Source organism: Pecten maximus, chromosome 2 (assembly GCF_902652985.1).
Source record: "Pecten maximus chromosome 2, xPecMax1.1, whole genome shotgun sequence".
NCBI classification, from domain to species: Eukaryota; Metazoa; Mollusca; class Bivalvia; order Pectinida; family Pectinidae; genus Pecten; species Pecten maximus.
The window spans coordinates 18752008-18773148 of NC_047016.1; the positions used below are offsets into that span (position 1 = coordinate 18752008).

At 41.3% G+C, this 21141-nt stretch overlaps 2 protein-coding genes across 2 annotated transcripts; one reads left to right on the forward strand and one right to left on the reverse strand.

The window, feature by feature from the left end:
• Positions 1-24: 24 nt before the first annotated feature.
• Positions 25-17572, forward strand: LOC117320714 (crystallin J1A-like). Its single transcript, XM_033875228.1, has 8 exons — positions 25-151; positions 1203-1379; positions 6028-6126; positions 6493-6588; positions 6935-7091; positions 8363-8553; positions 14793-14932; positions 16467-17572. The coding sequence occupies exons 1-6, from the start codon at positions 73-75 to the stop codon at positions 8550-8552; spliced, it is 798 nt and encodes a 265-aa protein (XP_033731119.1). The 5' UTR covers positions 25-72; the 3' UTR covers position 8553; positions 14793-14932; positions 16467-17572.
• A 1610-nt stretch (positions 17573-19182) lies between these two features.
• LOC117320704 lies at positions 19183-21067 on the reverse strand. The gene is made up of 2 exons (XM_033875219.1): positions 20722-21067; positions 19183-20366 (listed from the first exon to the last, which is right to left on the reverse strand). The coding sequence occupies exons 1-2, from the start codon at positions 20933-20935 to the stop codon at positions 19276-19278; spliced, it is 1305 nt and encodes a 434-aa protein (XP_033731110.1). The 5' UTR covers positions 20936-21067; the 3' UTR covers positions 19183-19275.
• Positions 21068-21141: the final 74 nt, after the last annotated feature.

The window sequence follows — 21141 nt, forward strand, 5'->3', positions numbered from 1 at the left end:
CAAATACGTATGGTCTCCTGATCAATTTAAACATGTGGAAGGAACGACAACTCTGACAGCTGGGGGAATGAGATGTGTTCGGTGGATAAGGGTTCCCTGAATGGACGGCGGGCAGCAGCCGTCCTCGGGGCGGTCGTGGCGGACGCTGCCGGTAAGAGTACATGTATATATCATATACAGTGGACACTGCTCATCTGTAGTACATGTCCGATTATGATTAATTAGTAATTTAAACCGAAGGTACAATGGTCATCAAGCAAAGACGTTCCTGGGTCAAGGGACGTCCCAGAAATTGACCCGATCTGATATTTCTTGACCTCGTTGTAGGCCCAGTTAGGCCTGTGGACACATCATGAAATTTAGAGAAAATTTTGATTGCTTATGGCTGCAGACAACGCTTTTGTTGGGGCATTTATTATAAAGGTCTCTATTTAAGTTTTCAGTACAGAATTTTAAATACATGTAGGTATTAAAATTATTTTTTTACTGAACTCTCAAAAATGTAGTAATTCAAATGAAAGTTTGATGCTTTCAATAAGCTTAATATTTTGTTATATTCACTAATAAGGTTGATAATTAATGGTAAATAAGACATTAATGAAATCAAACACACTAGTATTATTGATGGAACCTAATGAGACTGGTGCATATTTAAAATTTGCAAAATATGTAAATTTCACAGGAGATGCAATGGCTATCAATTACAACATCTTCAGAACTGTATGGCTTAATTATAGTTATAGTAATATTTGGTACACATTTTAGTAGATATCTTAATTCTCGGATGAATTAATTGTGATCAAGTTGTTCTAGATAAAATGACCTTGACATACTTTCCAGGTCAGCTAATTTGATCTGTTATGATATAAATGATTAAAATGCAGGTTAAACTTCTTTTGGTGTCTTTTAAAAACCCATGATGTCCAGAATTTTGATTACTGTGGCCTATTACTTTCTGTAGTTACCGTAAAAACCCATGTATTTGCGCACGTGTGTAATTTGTGCAGGTACTTTTTGGGGCTGAAAATGCTGGGAGTAATATATGTTATCAAATCATTAATGTGTTAAAAGATATTGTCACTTCATTTGACTTTCAAGAATTCAACACAAGATCCACCACTAGATCTTCAATTAATAAATAATAATACAATGTATTGTTAACTATTTCTATTTATGAGCTAATACCTGATTTATTTGTACAGCTCAGCCACTTCACTGGATATATGACACAAATAAACTGGACAACCTGATTAGTCAGACAGAAAACATTGCATTCTGGAAGCCTTCTGCCAATCCTTTTTACTGCATACCAACAGGTAGACAAAGTGGATATGGTGACCAGGCATATGTAATTCTGAAATCATTGGTGGAAAATGAAGGTAATTCCTAGTTTAAGGCTATGTTTACATTGACACTCAGGATTGGTTCATACAAACACTTTTAGGATTGATCCACAGCATATTGTCAGGACTGCTGCACAACATAATGTCAGGATTGGTTCACAGTATACTGTTAGGATTGGTTCACAGTATACTGTCAGGATAGGTTCACAGTATACTGTTAAGACTTATCCACTCTATACTGTAAGGGTTGGTTCACAGTATACTGTAAGGATTGGTTCACAGTATACTGTAAGGATTGGTTCACAGTATACTGTAAGGATTGGTTCACAGTATACTGTAAGGATTGGTTCACAGTATACTGTTAGGATTGATTCACAGTATACTGTAAGGATTGGTTCACAGTATACTGTAAGGATTGGTTCACAGTATACTTTAAGGATTGGTTCACAGTATACTGCTAGGATTGGTTCACAGTATACTGTAAGGATTGGTTCACAGTATACTGTAAGGATTGGTTCACAGTATACTGTTAGGATTGGTTCACAGTATACTGTAAGGATTGGTTCACAGTATACTGTAAGGATTGGTTCACAGTATACTGTTAGGATTGGTTCACAGTATACTCTAAGGATTGGTTCACAGTATACTGCTAGGATTGGTTCACAGTATACTGTTAGGATTGGTTCAGTGTATACTGTAAGGATTGGTTCACAGTATACTGTCAGGATTGGTTCACATATTACTGTTATGAATGGTTCACATTATACCGTTGAGAATGGTTCACATTATACCGTTGAGAATGGTTCACATTATACCGTTGAGAATGGTTCATATTATAGTGTTGAGAATGGTTCATATTATACTGTTGAGAATGGTTCACATATTATACTGTTGAGAATGGTTCACATTATACCGTTGAGAATGGTTCATATTATAGTGTTGAGAATGGTTCATATTATACTGTTGAGAATGGTTCACATATTATACTGTTGAGAATGGTTCATATTATTATACTGTTAAGAATGGTTCACATTATACTGTCAGGATTGCTTAGCAGTATACTGTTAGGTTTGATTCACACTATATGGTTAGGATTGTTCACACAATACTATGAAGGTTGGTTCACAGTATACAATTAAGAATGGTTCATATTATACTGCAAGGAAAATCTGATTGGGTCATGCTAACACTATTATTATTAGTTCACACTATACTGGTAGGGTTGGTTCACACTATACTGTCAGGATTGGTTCACATTAACACAGGTAGGTTTGGTTCAAACTATACTGTCAGGATTGGTTCACATTAACACAGGTAGGTTTGGTTCACCGTATACTGTCAGGATTGGTTCACATTAACACAGGTAGGTTTGGTTCACAGTATACTGTCAGGATTGGTTCACATTAACACAGGTAGGTTTGGTTCAAACTATACTGTCAGGATTGGTTCACATTAACACAGGTAGGTTTGGTTCACACTATACTGTCAGGATTGGTTCACATTAACACAGGTAGGTTTGGTTCAAACTATACTGTCAGGATTGGTTCACATTAACACAGGTAGGTTTGGTTCACACTGTACTATCAGGATTGGTTCACATGAACACAGGTAGGTTTGGTTCACACTGTACTGTCAGGATTGGTTCACATTAACACAGGTAGGTTTGGTTCAAACTATACTGTCAGGATTGGTTCACATTAACACAGGTAGGTTTGGTTCACACTGTACTGTCAGGATTGGTTCACATTAACACAGGTAGGTTTGGTTCACACTGTACTGTCAGGATTGGTTCACATTAACACAGGTAGGTTTGGTTCAAACTATACTGTCAGGATTGGTTCACATTAACACAGGTAGGTTTGGTTCACACTGTACTGTCAGGATTGGTTCACATTAACACAGGTAGGTTTGGTTCACACTATACTGTCAGGATGGTTCACATTAACACAGGTAGGTTTGGTTCACACTATACTGTCAGGATTGGTTCACATTAACACAGGTAGGTTTGGTTCACACTATACTGTCAGGATTGGTTCACATTAACACAGGTAGGTTTGGTTCACACTGTACTGTCAGGATTGGTTCACATTAACACAGGTAGGTTTGGTTCAAACTATACTGTCAGGATTGGTTCACATTAACACAGGTAGGTTTGGTTCACACTATACTGTCAGGATTGGTTCACATTAACACAGGTAGGTTTGGTTCACACTATACTGTCAGGATTGGTTCACATTAACACAGGTAGGTTTGGTTCACACTGTACTGTCAGGATTGGTTCACATTAACACAGGTAGGTTTGGTTCACACTGTACTGTCAGGATTGGTTCACATTAACACAGGTAGGTTTGGTTCACACTATACTGTCAGGATTGGTTCACATTAACACAGGTAGGTTTGGTTCACACTGTACTGTCAGGATTGGTTCACATTAACACAGGTAGGTTTGGTTCAAACTATACTGTCAGGATTGGTTCACATTAACACAGGTAGGTTTGGTTCAAACTATACTGTCAGGATTGGTTCACATTAACACAGGTAGGTTTGGTTCAAACTATACTGTCAGGATTGGTTCACATTAACACAGGTAGGTTTGGTTCACACTGTACTGTCAGGATTGGTTCACATTAACACAGGTAGGTTTGGTTCAAACTATACTGTCAGGATTGGTTCACATTAACACAGGTAGGTTTGGTTCAAACTATACTGTCAGGATTGGTTGACATTAACACAGGTAGGTTTGGTTCACACTATACTGTCAGGATTGGTTCACATTAACACAGGTAGGTTTGGTTCAAACTATACTGTCAGGATTGGTTCACATTAACACAGGTAGGTTTGGTTCACACTGTACTATCAGGATTGGTTCACATTAACACAGGTAGGTTTGGTTCACACTGTACTGTCAGGATTGGTTCACATTAACACAGGTAGGTTTGGTTCAAACTATACTGTCAGGATTGGTTCACATTAACACAGGTAGGTTTGGTTCAAACTATACTGTCAGGATTGGTTCACATTAACACAGGTAGGTTTGGTTCAAACTATACTGTCAGGATTGGTTCACATTAACACAGGTAGGTTTGGTTCAAACTATACTGTCAGGATTGGTTCACATTAACACAGGTAGGTTTGGTTCAAACTATACTGTCAGGATTGGTTCACATTAACACAAGTACGTTTGGTTTACAATATACTGTGTCAGGATTGGTTCACATTAACACAGGTAGGTTTGGTTCACACTATACTGTCAGGATTGGTTCACATTAACACAGGTAGGTTTGGTTCACACTATACTGTCAGGATTGGTTCACATTAACACAGGTAGGTTTGGTTCACACTGTACTGTCAGGATTGGTTCACATTAACACAGGTAGGTTTGGTTCACACTGTACTGTCAGGATTGGTTCACATTAACACAGGTAGGTTTGGTTCACACTGTACTGTCAGGATTGGTTCACATTAACACAGGTAGGTTTGGTTCAAACTATACTGTCAGGATTGGTTCACATTAACACAGGTAGGTTTGGTTCACACTGTACTGTCAGGATTGGTTCACATTAACAAAGGTAGGTTTGGTTCACACTATACTGTCAGGATGGTTCACATTAACACAGGTAGGTTTGGTTCACACTATACTGTCAGGATTGGTTCACATTAACACAGGTAGGTTTGGTTCACACTATACTGTCAGGATTGGTTCACATTAACACAGGTAGGTTTGGTTCACACTGTACTGTCAGGATTGGTTCACATTAACACAGGTAGGTTTGGTTCAAACTATACTGTCAGGATTGGTTCACATTAACACAGGTAGGTTTGGTTCAAACTATACTGTCAGGATTGGTTCACATTAACACAGGTAGGTTTGGTTCACAGTATACTGTCAGGATTGGTTCACATTAACACAGGTAGGTTGGGTTCACACTGTACTATCAAGATTGGTTCACATTAACACAGGTAGGTTTGGTTCACACTGTACTGTCAGGATTGATTCACATTAACAAAGGTAGGTTTAATTTGGTTCAAACTATACTGTCAGGATTGGTTCACATTAACACAGGTAGGTTTGGTTCACACTGTACTGTCAGGATTGATTCACATTAACAAAGGTAGGTTTGGTTCAAACTATACTGTCAGGATTGGTTCACATTAATACAGGTAGGTTTGGTTCACAGTATACTGTCAGGATTGGTTCACATTAACACAGGTAGGTTTGGTTCAAACTATACTGTCAGGATTGGTTCACATTAACACAGGTAGGTTTGGTTCACACTATACTGTCAGGATTGGTTCACATTAACAAAGGTAGGTTTGGTTCAAACTATACTGTCAGGATTGGTTCACATTAATACAGGTAGGTTGGGTTCACACTATACTGTCAGGATTGGTTCAAATTAGCATCGTTTGGATTGATTAACACTGTACTAGCTACATTGATTACTAGGATCTCTAGATCTGTGGATTATTTCTAGGGATACTTCGGAGATTATCCTGTTTAAGATTTTTTAGGGATTACCCTGTACAAGATTATCTGAGGATTAGCCGACCTGTACATGATTTTCTCAAGGTTATCCTGATTTTCTGAGAATTTCTCTGTACATGATTTTCTGGGAATTTTCTTGTACACAATTTTCTGTGGATTACATGTGTTGTTTGTACTTTTAACATTTTACCTCCTTAGGATTGGATGTTCGGTCGCTAAAGGATGCTACCTTTAAATTCTTTGGACCAGAGTCTGACTATGAGCACCCAGTGAATGCTACCTACAAAGAGAAGTCAGGTTTGTCAATTATTTCTGTAATAACATTATGATACCATTCAACTAACACATTAATAGATGATGTACAGATGTACTTAACATCTGATAAAGTGGAGAGTAATCTTTGAAATAAGTTCAAAAGTTTGTCTCATAATGACTAAAAAAGAACTGAATTTGATTTCCAGTAATCTCAATAATATTTGTATTATTTTTTTTGTGCTCAAAATAAAGACACTATTTGAAAATAAATTCTTTGTTAACATTTGAGTCAAGTCTATCATGTAAACCTTAGAGTCTAATCAATCCTGTAAGATTTTGAGCAATATCTATCATGTAAATTAGGTCAGTCTTATTGAGTAAACTTTTGATAGAAATATGTTACAACAGATGCTCAGAAGAACACTTTCCCCATCAAAGCACCCTGGAGACATTTCAGCGTGAAAGAGTTTCTAGCTAATCACAAGGCAGGGAAGGAACATACAGGTAGAAACTGTGTAGACACTGTGTATATGATTCCTGTATTTTGATAATTTTAATGAAGCTATGTTCCTTTTATTGATGAACTTGTCTGGAGTAAGCCTGCTTATCATCTTAAGCTATTTATTTCATTGTTGGTGTATGTGATCAAAACATAAGGTAGTTTTGTGTTGTTTTTTTTTTTACTTTCTAATGATTGTCTTAGAAGTTAGTTAATAGATTATATTACATAAGATATTTCATGGGAGCTGGGCTGGGGAAGGAAATTAGTTTTCCTTAGCCTGCATATCTGTTTATACATTAAACAGATTTTATATGAATGTATGACGTTTCATTTATTAATTCATGGCAGGGTCCCCAACAGATGACCAGATAGACTGTGTTGTTCGTATCATCCCAGTGGTAGCCTTGTATGCTGGTCACCCCAACATGTTGACCATAGCTGAGGAGGTGGTACGCATCACCCAGGAGTCCGACTTCACTGTTGTAGTGGCTCTGTGTGCAGCAAGGTACTATATCTCATTACTGTAGAATTCACTGTAGATGTGGCTCTGTGTACATCAAGGTACTACATCTCATCACTGTAGAATTCACTGTAGATGTGGCTCTGTGTACATCAAGGTACTACATCTCATCACTGTAGATGTGGCTCTGTGTACATCAAGGTACTACATCTCATCACTGTAGATGTGGCTCTGTGTACATCAAGGTACTACATCTCATCACTGTAGATGTGGCTCTGTGTACATCAAGGTACTATATCTCATCACTGTAGAATTCACTGTAGACGTGGCTCTGTGTACATCAAGGTACTATATCTCATTACTGTAGATGTGGCTCTGTGTACATCAAGGTACTACATCTCATCACTGTAGATGTGGCTCTGTGTACATCAAGGTACTACATCTCATTACTGTAGAATTCACTATAGATGTGGCTCTATGTACATCAAGGTACTATATCTCATCACTGTAGACGTGGCTCTCTGTACATCAAGGTACTATATCTCATCACCGTAGATGTGGCTCTGTGTACATCAAGGTACTATATCTCATTACTGTAGATGTGGCTCTGTGTACATCAAGGTACTATATCTCATTACTGTAGATGTGGCTCTGTGTACATCAAGGTACTACATCTCATTACTGTAGATGTGGCTCTGTGTACATCAAGGTACTACATCTCATCACTGTAGAATTCACTATAGATGTGGCTCTGTGTACATCAAGGTACTATATCTCATCACTGTAGATGTGGCTCTGTGTACATCAAGGTACTATATCTCATCACTGTAGAATTCACTGTAGATGTGGCTCTCTGTACATCAAGGTACTACATCTCATCACTGTAGACGTGGCTCTCTGTACATCAAGGTACTATATCTCATTACTGTAGATGTGGCTCTGTGTACATCAAGGTACTATATCTCATCACTGTAGACGTGGCTCTCTGTACATCAAGGTACTACATCTCATCACTGTAGACGTGGCTCTCTGTACATCAAGGTACTACATCTCATCACTGTAGACGTGGCTCTCTGTACATCAAGGTACTATATCTCATCACTGTAGAATTCACTGTAGATGTGGCTCTCTGTACATCAAGGTACTACATCTCATCACTGTAGAATTCACTGTAGATGTGGCTCTCTGTACATCAAGGTACTACATCTCATCACTGTAGAATTCACTGTAGATGTGGCTCTGTTAAATGAGACAGATAATGTAATGTATCGGCTGTAAGATAATCATAGTATGACTATTGTGTTTATTTGTCACAGGATCCTTGAACATTTCATTCTGAATGGCCCAAGTGATGGAGTGTTGGAGGAAGTCATCAAACAAATGGACAACCCACACAGAGCAAACCCTCAGGAACTGGACAAAGCAATGGTTGGCAAAATACGTGAAGTTCTCCAAGGAAAAGAGACCAGCCACAAGAAAATGGCGAAACAGTTACGAATAGACTGAGGTAGGGTGTTACTGGGACAGACTGAGGTAGGGTGTTACTAAGATAGACTGAGGTAGGGTGTTACTGGGATAGACTGAGGTAGGGTGTTACTGGGACAGACTGAGGTAGGGTGTTACTGGGACAGACTGAGGTGGGGTGTTACTGGGATAGGCTGAGGTAGGGTGTTACTAAGATAGACTGAGGTAGGGTGTTACTGGGACAGACTGAGGTAGGGTGTTACTGGGATAGACTGAGGTAGGGTGTTACTGGGATAGACTGAGGTAGGGTGTTACTGGGATAGACTGAGGTAGGGTGTTACTGGGATAGACTGAGGTAGGGTGTTACTGGGACAGACTGAGGTAAGGTGTTACTGGGATAGACTGAGGTAGGGTGTTACTGGGACAGACTGAGGTAGGGTGTTACTGGGATAGACTGAGGTAGGGTGTTACTGGGATAGACTGAGGTAGGGTGTTACTGGGATAGACTGAGGTAGGGTGTTACTGGGACAGACTGAGGTAGGGTGTTACTGGGATAGACTGAGGTAGGGTGTTACTGGGACAGACTGAGGTAGGGTGTTACTGGGATAGACTGAGGTAGGGTGTTACTGGGATAGACTGAGGTAGGGTGTTACTGGGACAGACTGAGGTAGGGTGTTACTGGGATAGACTGAGGTAGGGTGTTACTAAGATAGACTGAGGTAGGGTGTTACTGGGACAGACTGAGGTAGGGTGTTACTGGGACAGACTGAGGTAGGGTGTTACTGGGACAGACTGAGGTAGGGTGTTACTAAGATAGACTGAGGTAGGGTGTTACTGGGATAGACTGAGGTAGAGTGTTACTGGGATAGACTGAGGTAGGGTGTTACTGGGATAGACTGAGGTAGGGTGTTACTGGGACAGACTGAGGTAGGGTGTTACTAAGATAGACTGAGGTAGGGTGTTACTGGGATAGACTGAGGTAGGGTGTTACTGGGATAGACTGAGGTAGGGTGTTACTGGGACAGACTGAGGTAGGGTGTTACTGGGACAGACTGAGGTGGGGTGTTACTGGGATAGACTGAGGTAGGGTGTTACTGGGATAGACTGAGGTAGGGTGTTACTGGGATAGACTGAGGTAGGGTGTTACTGGGATAGACTGAGGTAGGGTGTTACTGGGAGAGACTGAGGTAGGGTGTTACTGGGACAGACTGAGGTAGGGTGTTACTAAGATAGGCTGAGGTAGGGTGTTACTGGGACAGACTGAGGTAGGGTGTTACTAAGATAGACTGAGGTAGGGTGTTACTGGGACAGACTGAGGTAGGGTGTTACTGGGACAGACTGAGGTGGGGTGTTACTGGGATAGACTGAGGTAGGGTGTTACTGGGACAGACTGAGGTGGGGTGTTACTGGGATAGACTGAGGTAGGGTGTTACTGGGATAGACTGAGGTAGGGTGTTACTGGGATAGACTGAGGTAGGGTGTTACTGGGACAGACTGAGGTAGGGTGTTACTCGGACAGACTGAGGTAGGATGTTACTGGGACAGACTGAGGTAGGGTGTTACTGGGATAGACTGAGGTAGGGTGTTACTGGGACAGACTGAGGTAGGGTGTTACTGGGATAGACTGAGGTAGGGTGTTACTGGGATAGACTGAGGTAGGGTGTTACTGGGATAGACTGGTGTAGGGTGTGTTACTGGGATAGACTGAGGTAGAGTGTTACTCGGATAGACTGAGGTAGGGTGTTCCTAGGACAGACTGAGGTAGGGTGTTACTGGGACAGACTAAGGTAGGGTGTTACTGGGATAGGCTGAGGTAGGGACTGTTGCTGGGATAGACTGGTGTAGGGTGTTACTGGGATAGATTGAGGTAGGGTGTTACTGGGATAGGCTGATGTAGAGTGTTACTGGGATAGACTGAGATAGGGTGTTACTGGGATAGACTGAGGTAGGGTGTTACTGGGATAGACTGAGGTGGGGTGTTACTGGGACAGACTGAGGTAGGGTGTTACTAAGATAGACTGAGGTAGGGTGTTACTGGGATAGACTGAGATAGGGTGTTACTGGGATAGACTGAGGTAGGGTGTTACTGGGATAGACTGAGGTAGGGTGTTACTGGGACAGACTGAGGTAGGGTGTTACTAAGATAGACTGAGGTAGGGTGTTACTGGGATAGACTGAGGTAGGGTGTTACTGGGACAAACTGGTGTAGGGTGTTACTGGGATAGACTGAGGTAGAGTGTTACGGGGGCAGACTGAGGTAGGGTGTTACGGGGACAGACTGAGGTAGGGTGTTACTGGGACAGACTGAGGTAGAGTGTTACTGGGACAGACTGAGGTAGGGTGTTACTAAGATAGACTGAGGTAGGGTGTTACTAAGATAGACTGAGGTAGGATGTTACTGGGAAAGACTGAGGTAGGGTGTTACTGGGACAGACTGAGGTAGGGTGTTACTGGGATAGACTGAGATAGGGTGTTACTGGGATAGACTGAGATAGGGTGTTACTGGGATAGACTGAGGTAGGGTGTTACTGGGATAGACTGAGGTAGAGTGTTACTGGGATAGACTGAGGTAGGGTGTTACTGGGATAGACTGAGGTAGGGTGTTACTGGGACAGACTGAGGTAGGGTGTTACTGGGATAGACTGAGTTAGGGTGTTACTAAGATAGACTGAGGTAGGGTGTGTTACTGGGACAGACTGAGGTAGGGTGTTACTGGGATAGACTGAGGTAGGGTGTTACTGGGACAGACTGAGGTAGGGTGTTACTGGGATAGACTGAGGTAGGGTGTTACTGGGATAGACTGAGGTAGGGTGTTACTGGGATAGACTGAGGTAGGATGTTACTGGGATAGACTGAGGTAGGGTGTTACTGGGACAGACTGAGGTAGGGTGTTACTGGGATAGACTGAGGTAGGGTGTTACTGGGACAGACTGAGGTAGGGTGTTACTGGGACAGACTGAGGTAGGGTGTTACTGGGATAGACTGAGGTAGGGTGTTACTGGGACAGACTGAGGTAGGGTGTTACTGGGACAGACTGAGGTAGGGTGTTACTGGGACAGACTGAGGTAGGGTGTTACTGGGATAGACTGAGGTAGGGTGTTACTGGGACAGACTGAGGTAGGGTGTTACTGGGATAGACTGAGGTAGGGTGTTACTGGGATAGACTGAGGTAGGGTGTTACTGGGACAGACTGAGGTAGGGTGTTACTGGGAAAGACTGAGGTAGGGTGTTACAGGGACAGACTGAGGTAGGGTGTTACTGGGACAGACTGAGGTAGGGTGTTACTAAGATAGACTGAGGTAGGGTGTTACTAAGATAGACTGAGGTAGGGTGTTACTGGGATAGACTGAGGTAGGGTGTTACTGGGATAGACTGAGGTAGGGTGTTACTGGGATAGACTGAGGTAGGGTGTTACTGGGATAGACTGAGGTGGGGTGTTACTGGGATAGACTGAGGGAGGGTGTTACGGGGACAGACTGAGGTAGAGTGTTACGGGGACAGACTGAGGTAGGGTGTTACTGGGACAGACTGAGGTAGGGTGTTACTGGGACAGACTGAGGTAGGGTGTTACTGGGACAGACTGAGGTAGGGTGTTACTGGGACAGACTGAGGTAGAGTGTTACTGGGATAGACTGAGGTAGGGTGTTACTGGGACAGACTGAGGTAGGGTGTTACTAAGATAGACTGAGGTAGGGTGTTACTGGGACAGACTGAGGTAGGGTGTTACTGGGACAGACTGAGGTAGGGTGTTACTGGGACATACTGAGGTAGGGTGTTACTGGGATAGACTGAGGTAGGGTGTTACTGGGACAGACTGAGGTAGGGTGTTACTGGGATAGACTGAGGTAGGGTGTTACTGGGAGAGACTGAGGTAGGGTGTTACTGGGACAGACTGAGGTAGGGTGTTACTAAGATAGACTGAGGTAGAGTGTTACTGGGATAGACTGAGGTAGGGTGTTACTTGGATAGACTGAGGTAGGGTGTTACTTGGATAGACTGAGGTAGGGTGTTACTGGGATAGACTGAGGTTGGGACTGTTACTGGGATAGACTGAGGTAGGGACTGTTGCTGGGATAGACTGAGGTAGGGTGTGTTACTTGGATAGACTGAGGTAGGAACTGTTGCTGGGATAGACCGAGGTAGGGTGTTACTGGGACAGACTGAGGTAGGGTGTGTTACTGGGATAGACTGAGGTAGGGTGTTACTGGGATAGACTGAGGTAGGGTGTTACTGGGATAGACTGAGGTAGGGTGTTACTGGGATAGACTGAGGTAGGGTGTTACTGGGATAGACTGAGGTAGGGTGTTACTGGGATAGACTGAGGTGGGGTGTTACTGGGATAGACTGAGGGAGGGTGTTACGGGGACAGACTGAGGTAGAGTGTTACGGGGACAGACTGAGGTAGGGTGTTACTGGGACAGACTGAGGTAGGGTGTTACTGGGACAGACTGAGGTAGGGTGTTACTGGGACAGACTGAGGTAGGGTGTTACTGGGACAGACTGAGGTAGAGTGTTACTGGGATAGACTGAGGTAGGGTGTTACTGGGACAGACTGAGGTAGGGTGTTACTAAGATAGACTGAGGTAGGGTGTTACTGGGACAGACTGAGGTAGGGTGTTACTAAGATAGACTGAGGTAGGGTGTTACTGGGACAGACTGAGGTAGGGTGTTACTGGGATAGACTGAGGTAGGGTGTTACTGGGATAGACTGAGGTAGGGTGTTACTGGGATAGACTGAGGTAGGGTGTTACTGGGATAGACTGAGGTAGGGTGTTACTGGGACAGACTGAGGGAGGGTGTTACGGGGACAGACTGAGGTAGGGTGTTACTGGGACAGACTGAGGTAGGGACTGTTACTGGGATAGACTGAGGTAGGGTGTTACTGGGATAGACTGAGGTAGGGACTGTTACTGGGATAGACTGAGGTAGGGACTGTTGCTGGGATAGACTGAGGTAGGGTGTGTTACTTGGATAGACTGAGGTAGGGACTGTTGCTGGGATAGACCGAGGTAGGGTGTTACTGGGACAGACTGAGGTAGGGTGTTACTAAGATAGGCTGAGGTAGGGTGTTACTGGGATAGACTGAGGTAGGGTGTTACTGGGATAGACTGAGGTAGGGTGTTACTGGGATAGACTGAGGTAGGGTGTTACTTGGATAGACTGAGGTAGGGTGTTACTGGGATAGACTGAGGTGGGGTGTTACTGGGATAGACTGAGGGAGGGTGTTACGGGGACAGACTGAGGTAGAGTGTTACGGGGACAGACTGAGGTAGGGTGTTACTGGGACAGACTGAGGTAGGGTGTTACTGGGACAGACTGAGGTAGGGTGTTACTGGGACAGACTGAGGTAGGGTGTTACTGGGACAGACTGAGGTAGGGTGTTACTGGGACAGACTGAGGTAGAGTGTTACTGGGACAGACTGAGGTAGGGTGTTACTGGGACAGACTGAGGTAGGGTGTTACTAAGATAGACTGAGGTAGGGTGTTACTGGGACAGACTGAGGTAGGGTGTTACTGGGACAGACTGAGGTAGGGTGTTACTGGGACAGACTGAGGTAGGGTGTTACTGGGATAGACTGAGGTAGGGTGTTACTGGGATAGACTGAGGTAGGGTGTTACTGGGATAGACTGAGGTAGGGTGTTACTGGGACAGACTGAGGGAGGGTGTTACGGGGACAGACTGAGGTAGGGTGTTACTGGGACAGACTGAGGTAGGGTGTTACTGGGATAGACTGAGGTAGGGTGTTACTGGGACAGACTGAGGTAGGGTGTTACTGGGACAGACTGAGGTAGGGTGTTACTGGGACAGACTGAGGTAGGGTGTTACTGGGACAGACTAAGGTAGGTTGTTACTGGGATAGACTGAGGTAGGGTGTTACTGGGATAGACTGAGGTAGGGTGTTACTGGGACAGACTGAAGTAGGGTGTTACTGGGACAGACTAAGGTAGGGTGTTACTAAGATAGGCTGAGGTAGGGTGTTACTGGGATAGACTGAGGTAGGGTGTTACTGGGATAGACTGAGGTAGGGTGTTACTGGGATAGACTGAGGTAGGGTGTTACTGGGACAGACTGAGGTAGGGTGTTACTGGGACAGACTGAGGTAGGGACTGTTGCTGGGATAGGCTTATTTATCCTAAATGTAATTCATAGCCAAGATCACCAGTGTATTTAATCTAGTTCATGATGAGGTTTAGCATTTGATAATCTAGTTATTTCTTAGTTTGTGGTGAATTTACAGAGGTTCACAATGAATAGTTTGTTTCCAATTTTTGTGTTTGCAGTAATGCCAGGGTCTTTTCAACTAGCTTTACACGGAGTGGTTGCCCACACTGATTACACTGCAGCAGTCAAAGCCACCATTCGCAATGGTGGCTGTAACAGCTCACGTTCTGGCTTCATAGGGGCCTGTCTCGCTGCTCAGGTAAGTTACACAGGGGCCTGTCTCACTGCTCAGGTAAGTTACACAGGGGCCTGTCTCACTGCTCAGGTAAGTTACACAGGTACCTGTCTCACTGCTCAGGTAAGTTACACAGGGGCCTTGTCTCACAGATCAGGTAAGTTACACAGGGGCCGTGTCTCACAGATCAGGTAAGTTACATAGGTACCTGTCTGACAGCTCAGGTAAGTTACACAGCGGACTTGTCTCACAGATCAGGTAAGTTACATAGATACCTGTCTGACAGCTCAGGTAAGTTACACAGGGGCCTGTCTCACTGGTCAGTTAAGTTACATAGGGATGGGTCTTGCTGCTCAGAAAGGATACATAGGGGTCTGTCTGACAGTCCATACAAGTCTTTACTGAAGTTACATAAGGACCTATTTCACTGGTCAGTTAAGTTACATAGGGGTCTGTCTCATAGCTCACATAAGTAAAATAGAGGCCTGTCTCACAGCTCATGGTAAAATACTCATGGCCTTGTCTCAAAGTTCAGGTACATATATGAAAATTACACAGGGATTTGTTTCACATCAGGTAAGTTATACAGGATCTGTCTCACATCAGGTAAATTATACAGGGATCTGTCTCACATCAGGTAAATTATACAGGATCTGTCTCACATCAGGTAAATTATACAGGATCTGTCTCACATCAGGTAAATTATACAGGGATCTGTCTCACATCAGGTAAATTATACAGGGATCTGTCTCACATCAGGTAAATTATACAGGATCTGTCTCACATCAGGTAAATTATACAGGATCTGTCTCACATCAGGTAAATTATACAGGATCTGTCTCACATCAGGTAAATTATACAGGATCTGTCTCACATCAGGTAAATTATACAGTGATTTGTCTCACATCAGGTAAATTATACAGGATCTGTCTCACATCAGGTAAATTATACAGGATCTGTCTCACATCAGGTAAATTATACAGGATCTGTCTCACATCAGGTAAATTATACAGGATCTGTCTCACATCAGGTAAATTATACAGGATCTGTCTCACATCAGGTAAATTACACAGCGATTTGTCTCACATCAGGTAAATTATACAGGATCTGTCTCACATCAGGTAAATTATACATTGATTTGTCTCACATCAGGTAAATTATACAGGATCTGTCTCACATTAGGTAAATTATACAGGATCTGTCTCACATCAGGTAAATTATACAGGATCTGTCTCACATCAGGTAAATTACACAGCGATTTGTCTCACATCAGGTAAATTATACAGGATCTGTCTCACATCAGGTAAATTTTACATTGATTTGTCTCACATCAGGTAAATTATACAGGATCTGTCTCACATTAGGTAAATTATACAGGATCTGTCTCACATCAGGTAAATTATACAGGATCTGTCTCACATCAGGTAAATTATAAAGGATCTGTCTCACATCAGGTAAATTATACAGGATCTGTCTTGTCACTCAGATAAGTTTGACATTTGTCTGTTTCACAGCTTGATTAGACAGTATGTCAGTAAGAGTATTGTATCTGTTATAGTATGGTATGGATGTTATTCCTGAGGACTGGAAGGAGAAGACCCTGAGATATCAAGAAAATGTAGAACTTACACAAGAACTCTGCCAAGTAACACTTGAGTAAAATGGAGCCAACTACAGTGTAGTCATCAACATAACAACATCAGTGATGTGGTGTATGTTACAGAATTGACATTTATGAAGCCATGCAAAGAACCAGACATCGGAATTGACATCTATGAGGTTATGCATATTACCTTTATAACATCAGTGATGTCTTGTATATTACAGAAATGGCATTGATGAGGTCATGTATGTTACCATGATGACATCAGTGATGTTGTGTATGTTACAGAATTGACATCTATGAGACATCATTGATGAAGTATATGTCATACCAATGGTGACAGTAATGATAAATCTGTAGTGATATTATAGGTACATGTAGTTGTGTTACCAACAATGCTGACAAACAATTTTAGATGGGTAATAAATTCATGCTAATGAAGGTCACATCCTAAACTCAATGAGAAGATGATATCTGAAATGCTGATTTTACCTTTTTAAAAATTGATTGTTTAATCTTACATTTGTAATGGTCAGTGATAAAAATGTTCAAACTGTGATCCTTTGTATATATATAAAAATCAAAAACTGTTTGTAAGTTGTTTTCTTGTCCTACAATTGCTGGTGCGACTTTGACATTTACTTGATGTTATAAGATAGTTAATACAATGATAAGGATACAATTTTGGTAAACAAAGAAATCTTACCAGGGTTGGAGATAATTGATTTTACCTATATTGTATGAATTAAATACCTCTAAATACAGTTATTTTCTATCCGATCCAAATTTTATTCTAGATTTCTGTTACATTTCTGCTGTATTTACTAATCTGTGATGAACCAATAATACTAACTAAAGTTCAAGCCCTAAGAATGTTGTTGAATGTATTTCTATAATTCTATTGTAAAATGCAGCAATTCAAGTTACATGTACCTGATATATAGCTACACACCAATACATGTGTACTCTGAAGGGTGTTTCTTTTCAATGGGCCAGATTTTTGCATTTCATGAAAATTTCTAATCAAAATAAAATCCATTTTTCATTTCATTTCAAAATTATTTTCTGTATTTGTGATGTGTTAAAATATCATTTTCTGTTTTATTTTGTCCTTAAAAAGAAGGGGAAAATCAGTCTCCTTAGAACTTCACTGTTAAGTCTTTGTAATCTAGTTCATCAGGATATGAATTTCTAAATCTTGGTCACAAGGACATCTAAATCAAAGATATCTAAATTTAATCTATATCCCAAGGACGTCTCAAAAGTTAGGTCAAAAGGACATCGGATATCTACACAACTTTGCTAACAAGGATATCCAATATCTAAATCTAGGTCACAAGGATATCCAACATCTAAATCTAGGTCACAAGGACATCCAACATCAAAATCTAGGTCACAAGGAAATCCAACATCTAAATCTAAGTCACAAAGACATTCAACATCTAAATCTTGGTCACAAGGACATCTAAATCATAGATATCTAAATCTATATCCCAAGGACATGCATTTTCTCAAACTTTAGGTCAAAAGGACATCAGATATCTACACAACTTTGATCACAAGGATATCCAACATCTAAATCTAGGTCACACAGACTTCTGGTATATAAATCTTGGTTAAAGGGAGATCTGATAACTCCAAAAGTCTTCGGTAGCAATTATAAAGAATGAAACATGAATATTATGATTTTTTATTTATATTTTATTTTCACTTGATTAAGGAACACTGTGTTTCAATGTCATTTGTAGAATGAAAAACTTATAAAAAATAGACATTTATCTAAAACATACAATAAGAGTATCCAATGAAAAAAGCACTTTGAAATGGGACTCGTATATCATTTAGTGTGATATGCACCTTCTTGCTGTCATACAACATGTCATGGCATACAGTCTGTCCAATAACCTTAGTCCTGACAGTCCAATACCCTTAATCCTGACAGTCCAATAACCTTAGTCCTGACAGTCCAATAACCTTAGTCCTGACAGTCCAATAACCATAGTCCTGACAGTCCAATAACCATAGTCCTGACAATGCAATAACCTTAGTCCTGACAATGCAATAACCTTAGTCCCGACAGTCCAATAACCTTAGTCCTGACAGTCCAATAACCTTAGTCCCGACAGTCCAATAACCTTAGTCCTGACAGTCCAATAACCTTAGTCCTGACAGTCCAATAACCTTAGTCCTGACAGTCCAATAACCTTAGTCCTGACAGTCCAATAACCTTAGTCCTGACATTCCAATAACCTTAGTCCTGACAGTCCAATAACCTTAGTCCTGACAGTCCAATAACCTTAGTCCTGACAGTCCAATAACCTTAGTCCTGACAGTCCAATAACCTTAGTCCTGACAGTCCAATAACCTTAGTCCTGACATTCCAATAACCTTAGTCCTGACAGTCCAATAACCTTAGTCCTGACAGTCCAATAACCTTAGTCCTGACAGTCCAATAACCTTAGTCCTGACAGTGAAACAATCTTAGATAGTATTGATATGATCTGTCATATGTTACTTTGTGAAAATCTGACAGTCTTTTTTGTTCTGGTAGGGTCAAGAATATTCCATAAAAGATTTAGTGTAGATAGATAGAAGTATTTCTAGTAGACACACAATCAATGTTCTTATATTTATGATGTCCAGCAATCACAAGTCTATCAGACTCTGGTAGTCCTAGAGTAGTCACAAGTTTTAATCAGATTATGGTAGTCATAGAAACACACTGTTAATATATAAAAATTTCTTACAGTACAATGTTTTCTTGTCAGCTGTTTGAAACATCAACTGGCAAATTATCAATTGGACAATTTAAAGATGAATTCTGCAGCCACATGTCAATACAGTTTGCGTGAAAGACGTGCTTACAGGGGAGAAATTTCCTGGATTGTCCCAAAGCATACTGATCCATACAAATGGCACACGTATCATTGACACAACTCTCATTAACAATGTCAGTTTTAAAGGATGCTACAACATCCATCTGTAGTGTTTTTGGTGCCACAGTCTCATCAAGTCTGAGAAGTGTTTCATAGTCCTCAGGTGTGAGGTCCCTGTGCTGAAGTGTTATTAGGAGATTTACAAGTGCATTGTCCAGGTCCTGAGCAGCGTTGTTGTTGTCAATGGCGTACGCCAAATTTTGGGTACGACCTCGACCTGCTGGCATGGCACGAGTACTATTGTATACTGGACGACCTGATTTAGCACGCTGAATTTCCTTCATTTCTTCACGCTTTATATCTTGTCTTGCCCTCCTTTGACTTGGCATGTAGGAAAGTCTCTGTGTCTCTAGCTCCATGAGCTTATACACTCTGTGGTGAACATACAATGATTTACGTCCTTCATTGTTTTTAACACTTTTACAGTACTTGTCCTTTACTTGAATGTGAGCTTTTCTAATTCTTCTGTCTTTATCACAACGCAAATGTTTATCCATTTTCATATAGTTTCCTTCGATGTCCAATTCTTTTTTATAAGGCGCAACTAAATCTTCAAATTCGTCTAGACTTTGTTCTACTGCATAATAACGTTCCAAGGCATTTTCATCATCATCTACAATAGCACGACTTGGTCGGGGGAAAAGGGAAACATCCAAAAAGCCAAAATCTTCTGTAACATTTTTCCTTTTCTCCTTCTTAACATTTTTAACACAATTCTTTTTGTGTTTTTTAATTTTTACTTTCGTTTTAACCTTTATGTAGTATTTATCCTTTTCACATTCAATGTCAGACTTCTTTGCATTTGTTGCAAAAACAGTTATTTTTACAGTTTCTTCTGTAAATGCAGCCTCTTCAGTTTGGTCACATACATGTAGGTCTTCATTATCGTCCTCCATGCTTTTAACCACTTGTTCTGGTTCTGTAGGAATGAAGGAAACATTTATTTATAAATATGAACATTTTAATACCATATTAACATATTAAACATAATTGTTAATATGTACATTTTATTGACATGTGCCAGATATTTATAACTACATGTATATTGACCATTTACATACCACATTGTACTGTACTGTACTGTGCATGTATATGTAGAATATTCCGCACGCAGATGTTTACTCTTCTTTATTTCCAATCAAAATTTCCAAATCGGGTAATAGGAAATTACGTGAACATATACTGCATGCGATGATGTGATTTACATGGTAACCATAGAAAACAAAGTGAAAGTAGGTCGTTAAAATGTGCAGCAAATATACATATCACTTTACCTGCAAGAAGTTGCAGATTATTTGTTGTCTTTGACAATAAGTCCGTGTAGTCTGCCCTTGAAAATGTTTGAGCGTTTGAATCTTCCAAAAACAAATTGTCATTGAAATCGCTCCCGAAAGTAGACATCGGAGATGGACAGACTTTGCCTTCTCCAGAGTTGGAATACGAGACGTCCTCGGACGGCCTGCTGGCTGTTAGTAAAAGAGACGCCATGAAATTTGTTGACTGTTGATGACCTGTTCCAACTGGAAAGGTGGGCTACAAATGGCGCCGGGTTTAACATTGTCGGAATTATTTATACGATCGACATTGCACAACCGTAAGGTAACGATTGAGCATTCTATTTACAGACACTGACAACATGTTATTGGTGCTAAATTTAGAATACTATGTTTGATTGGATAAAAAGTAATGTCGCG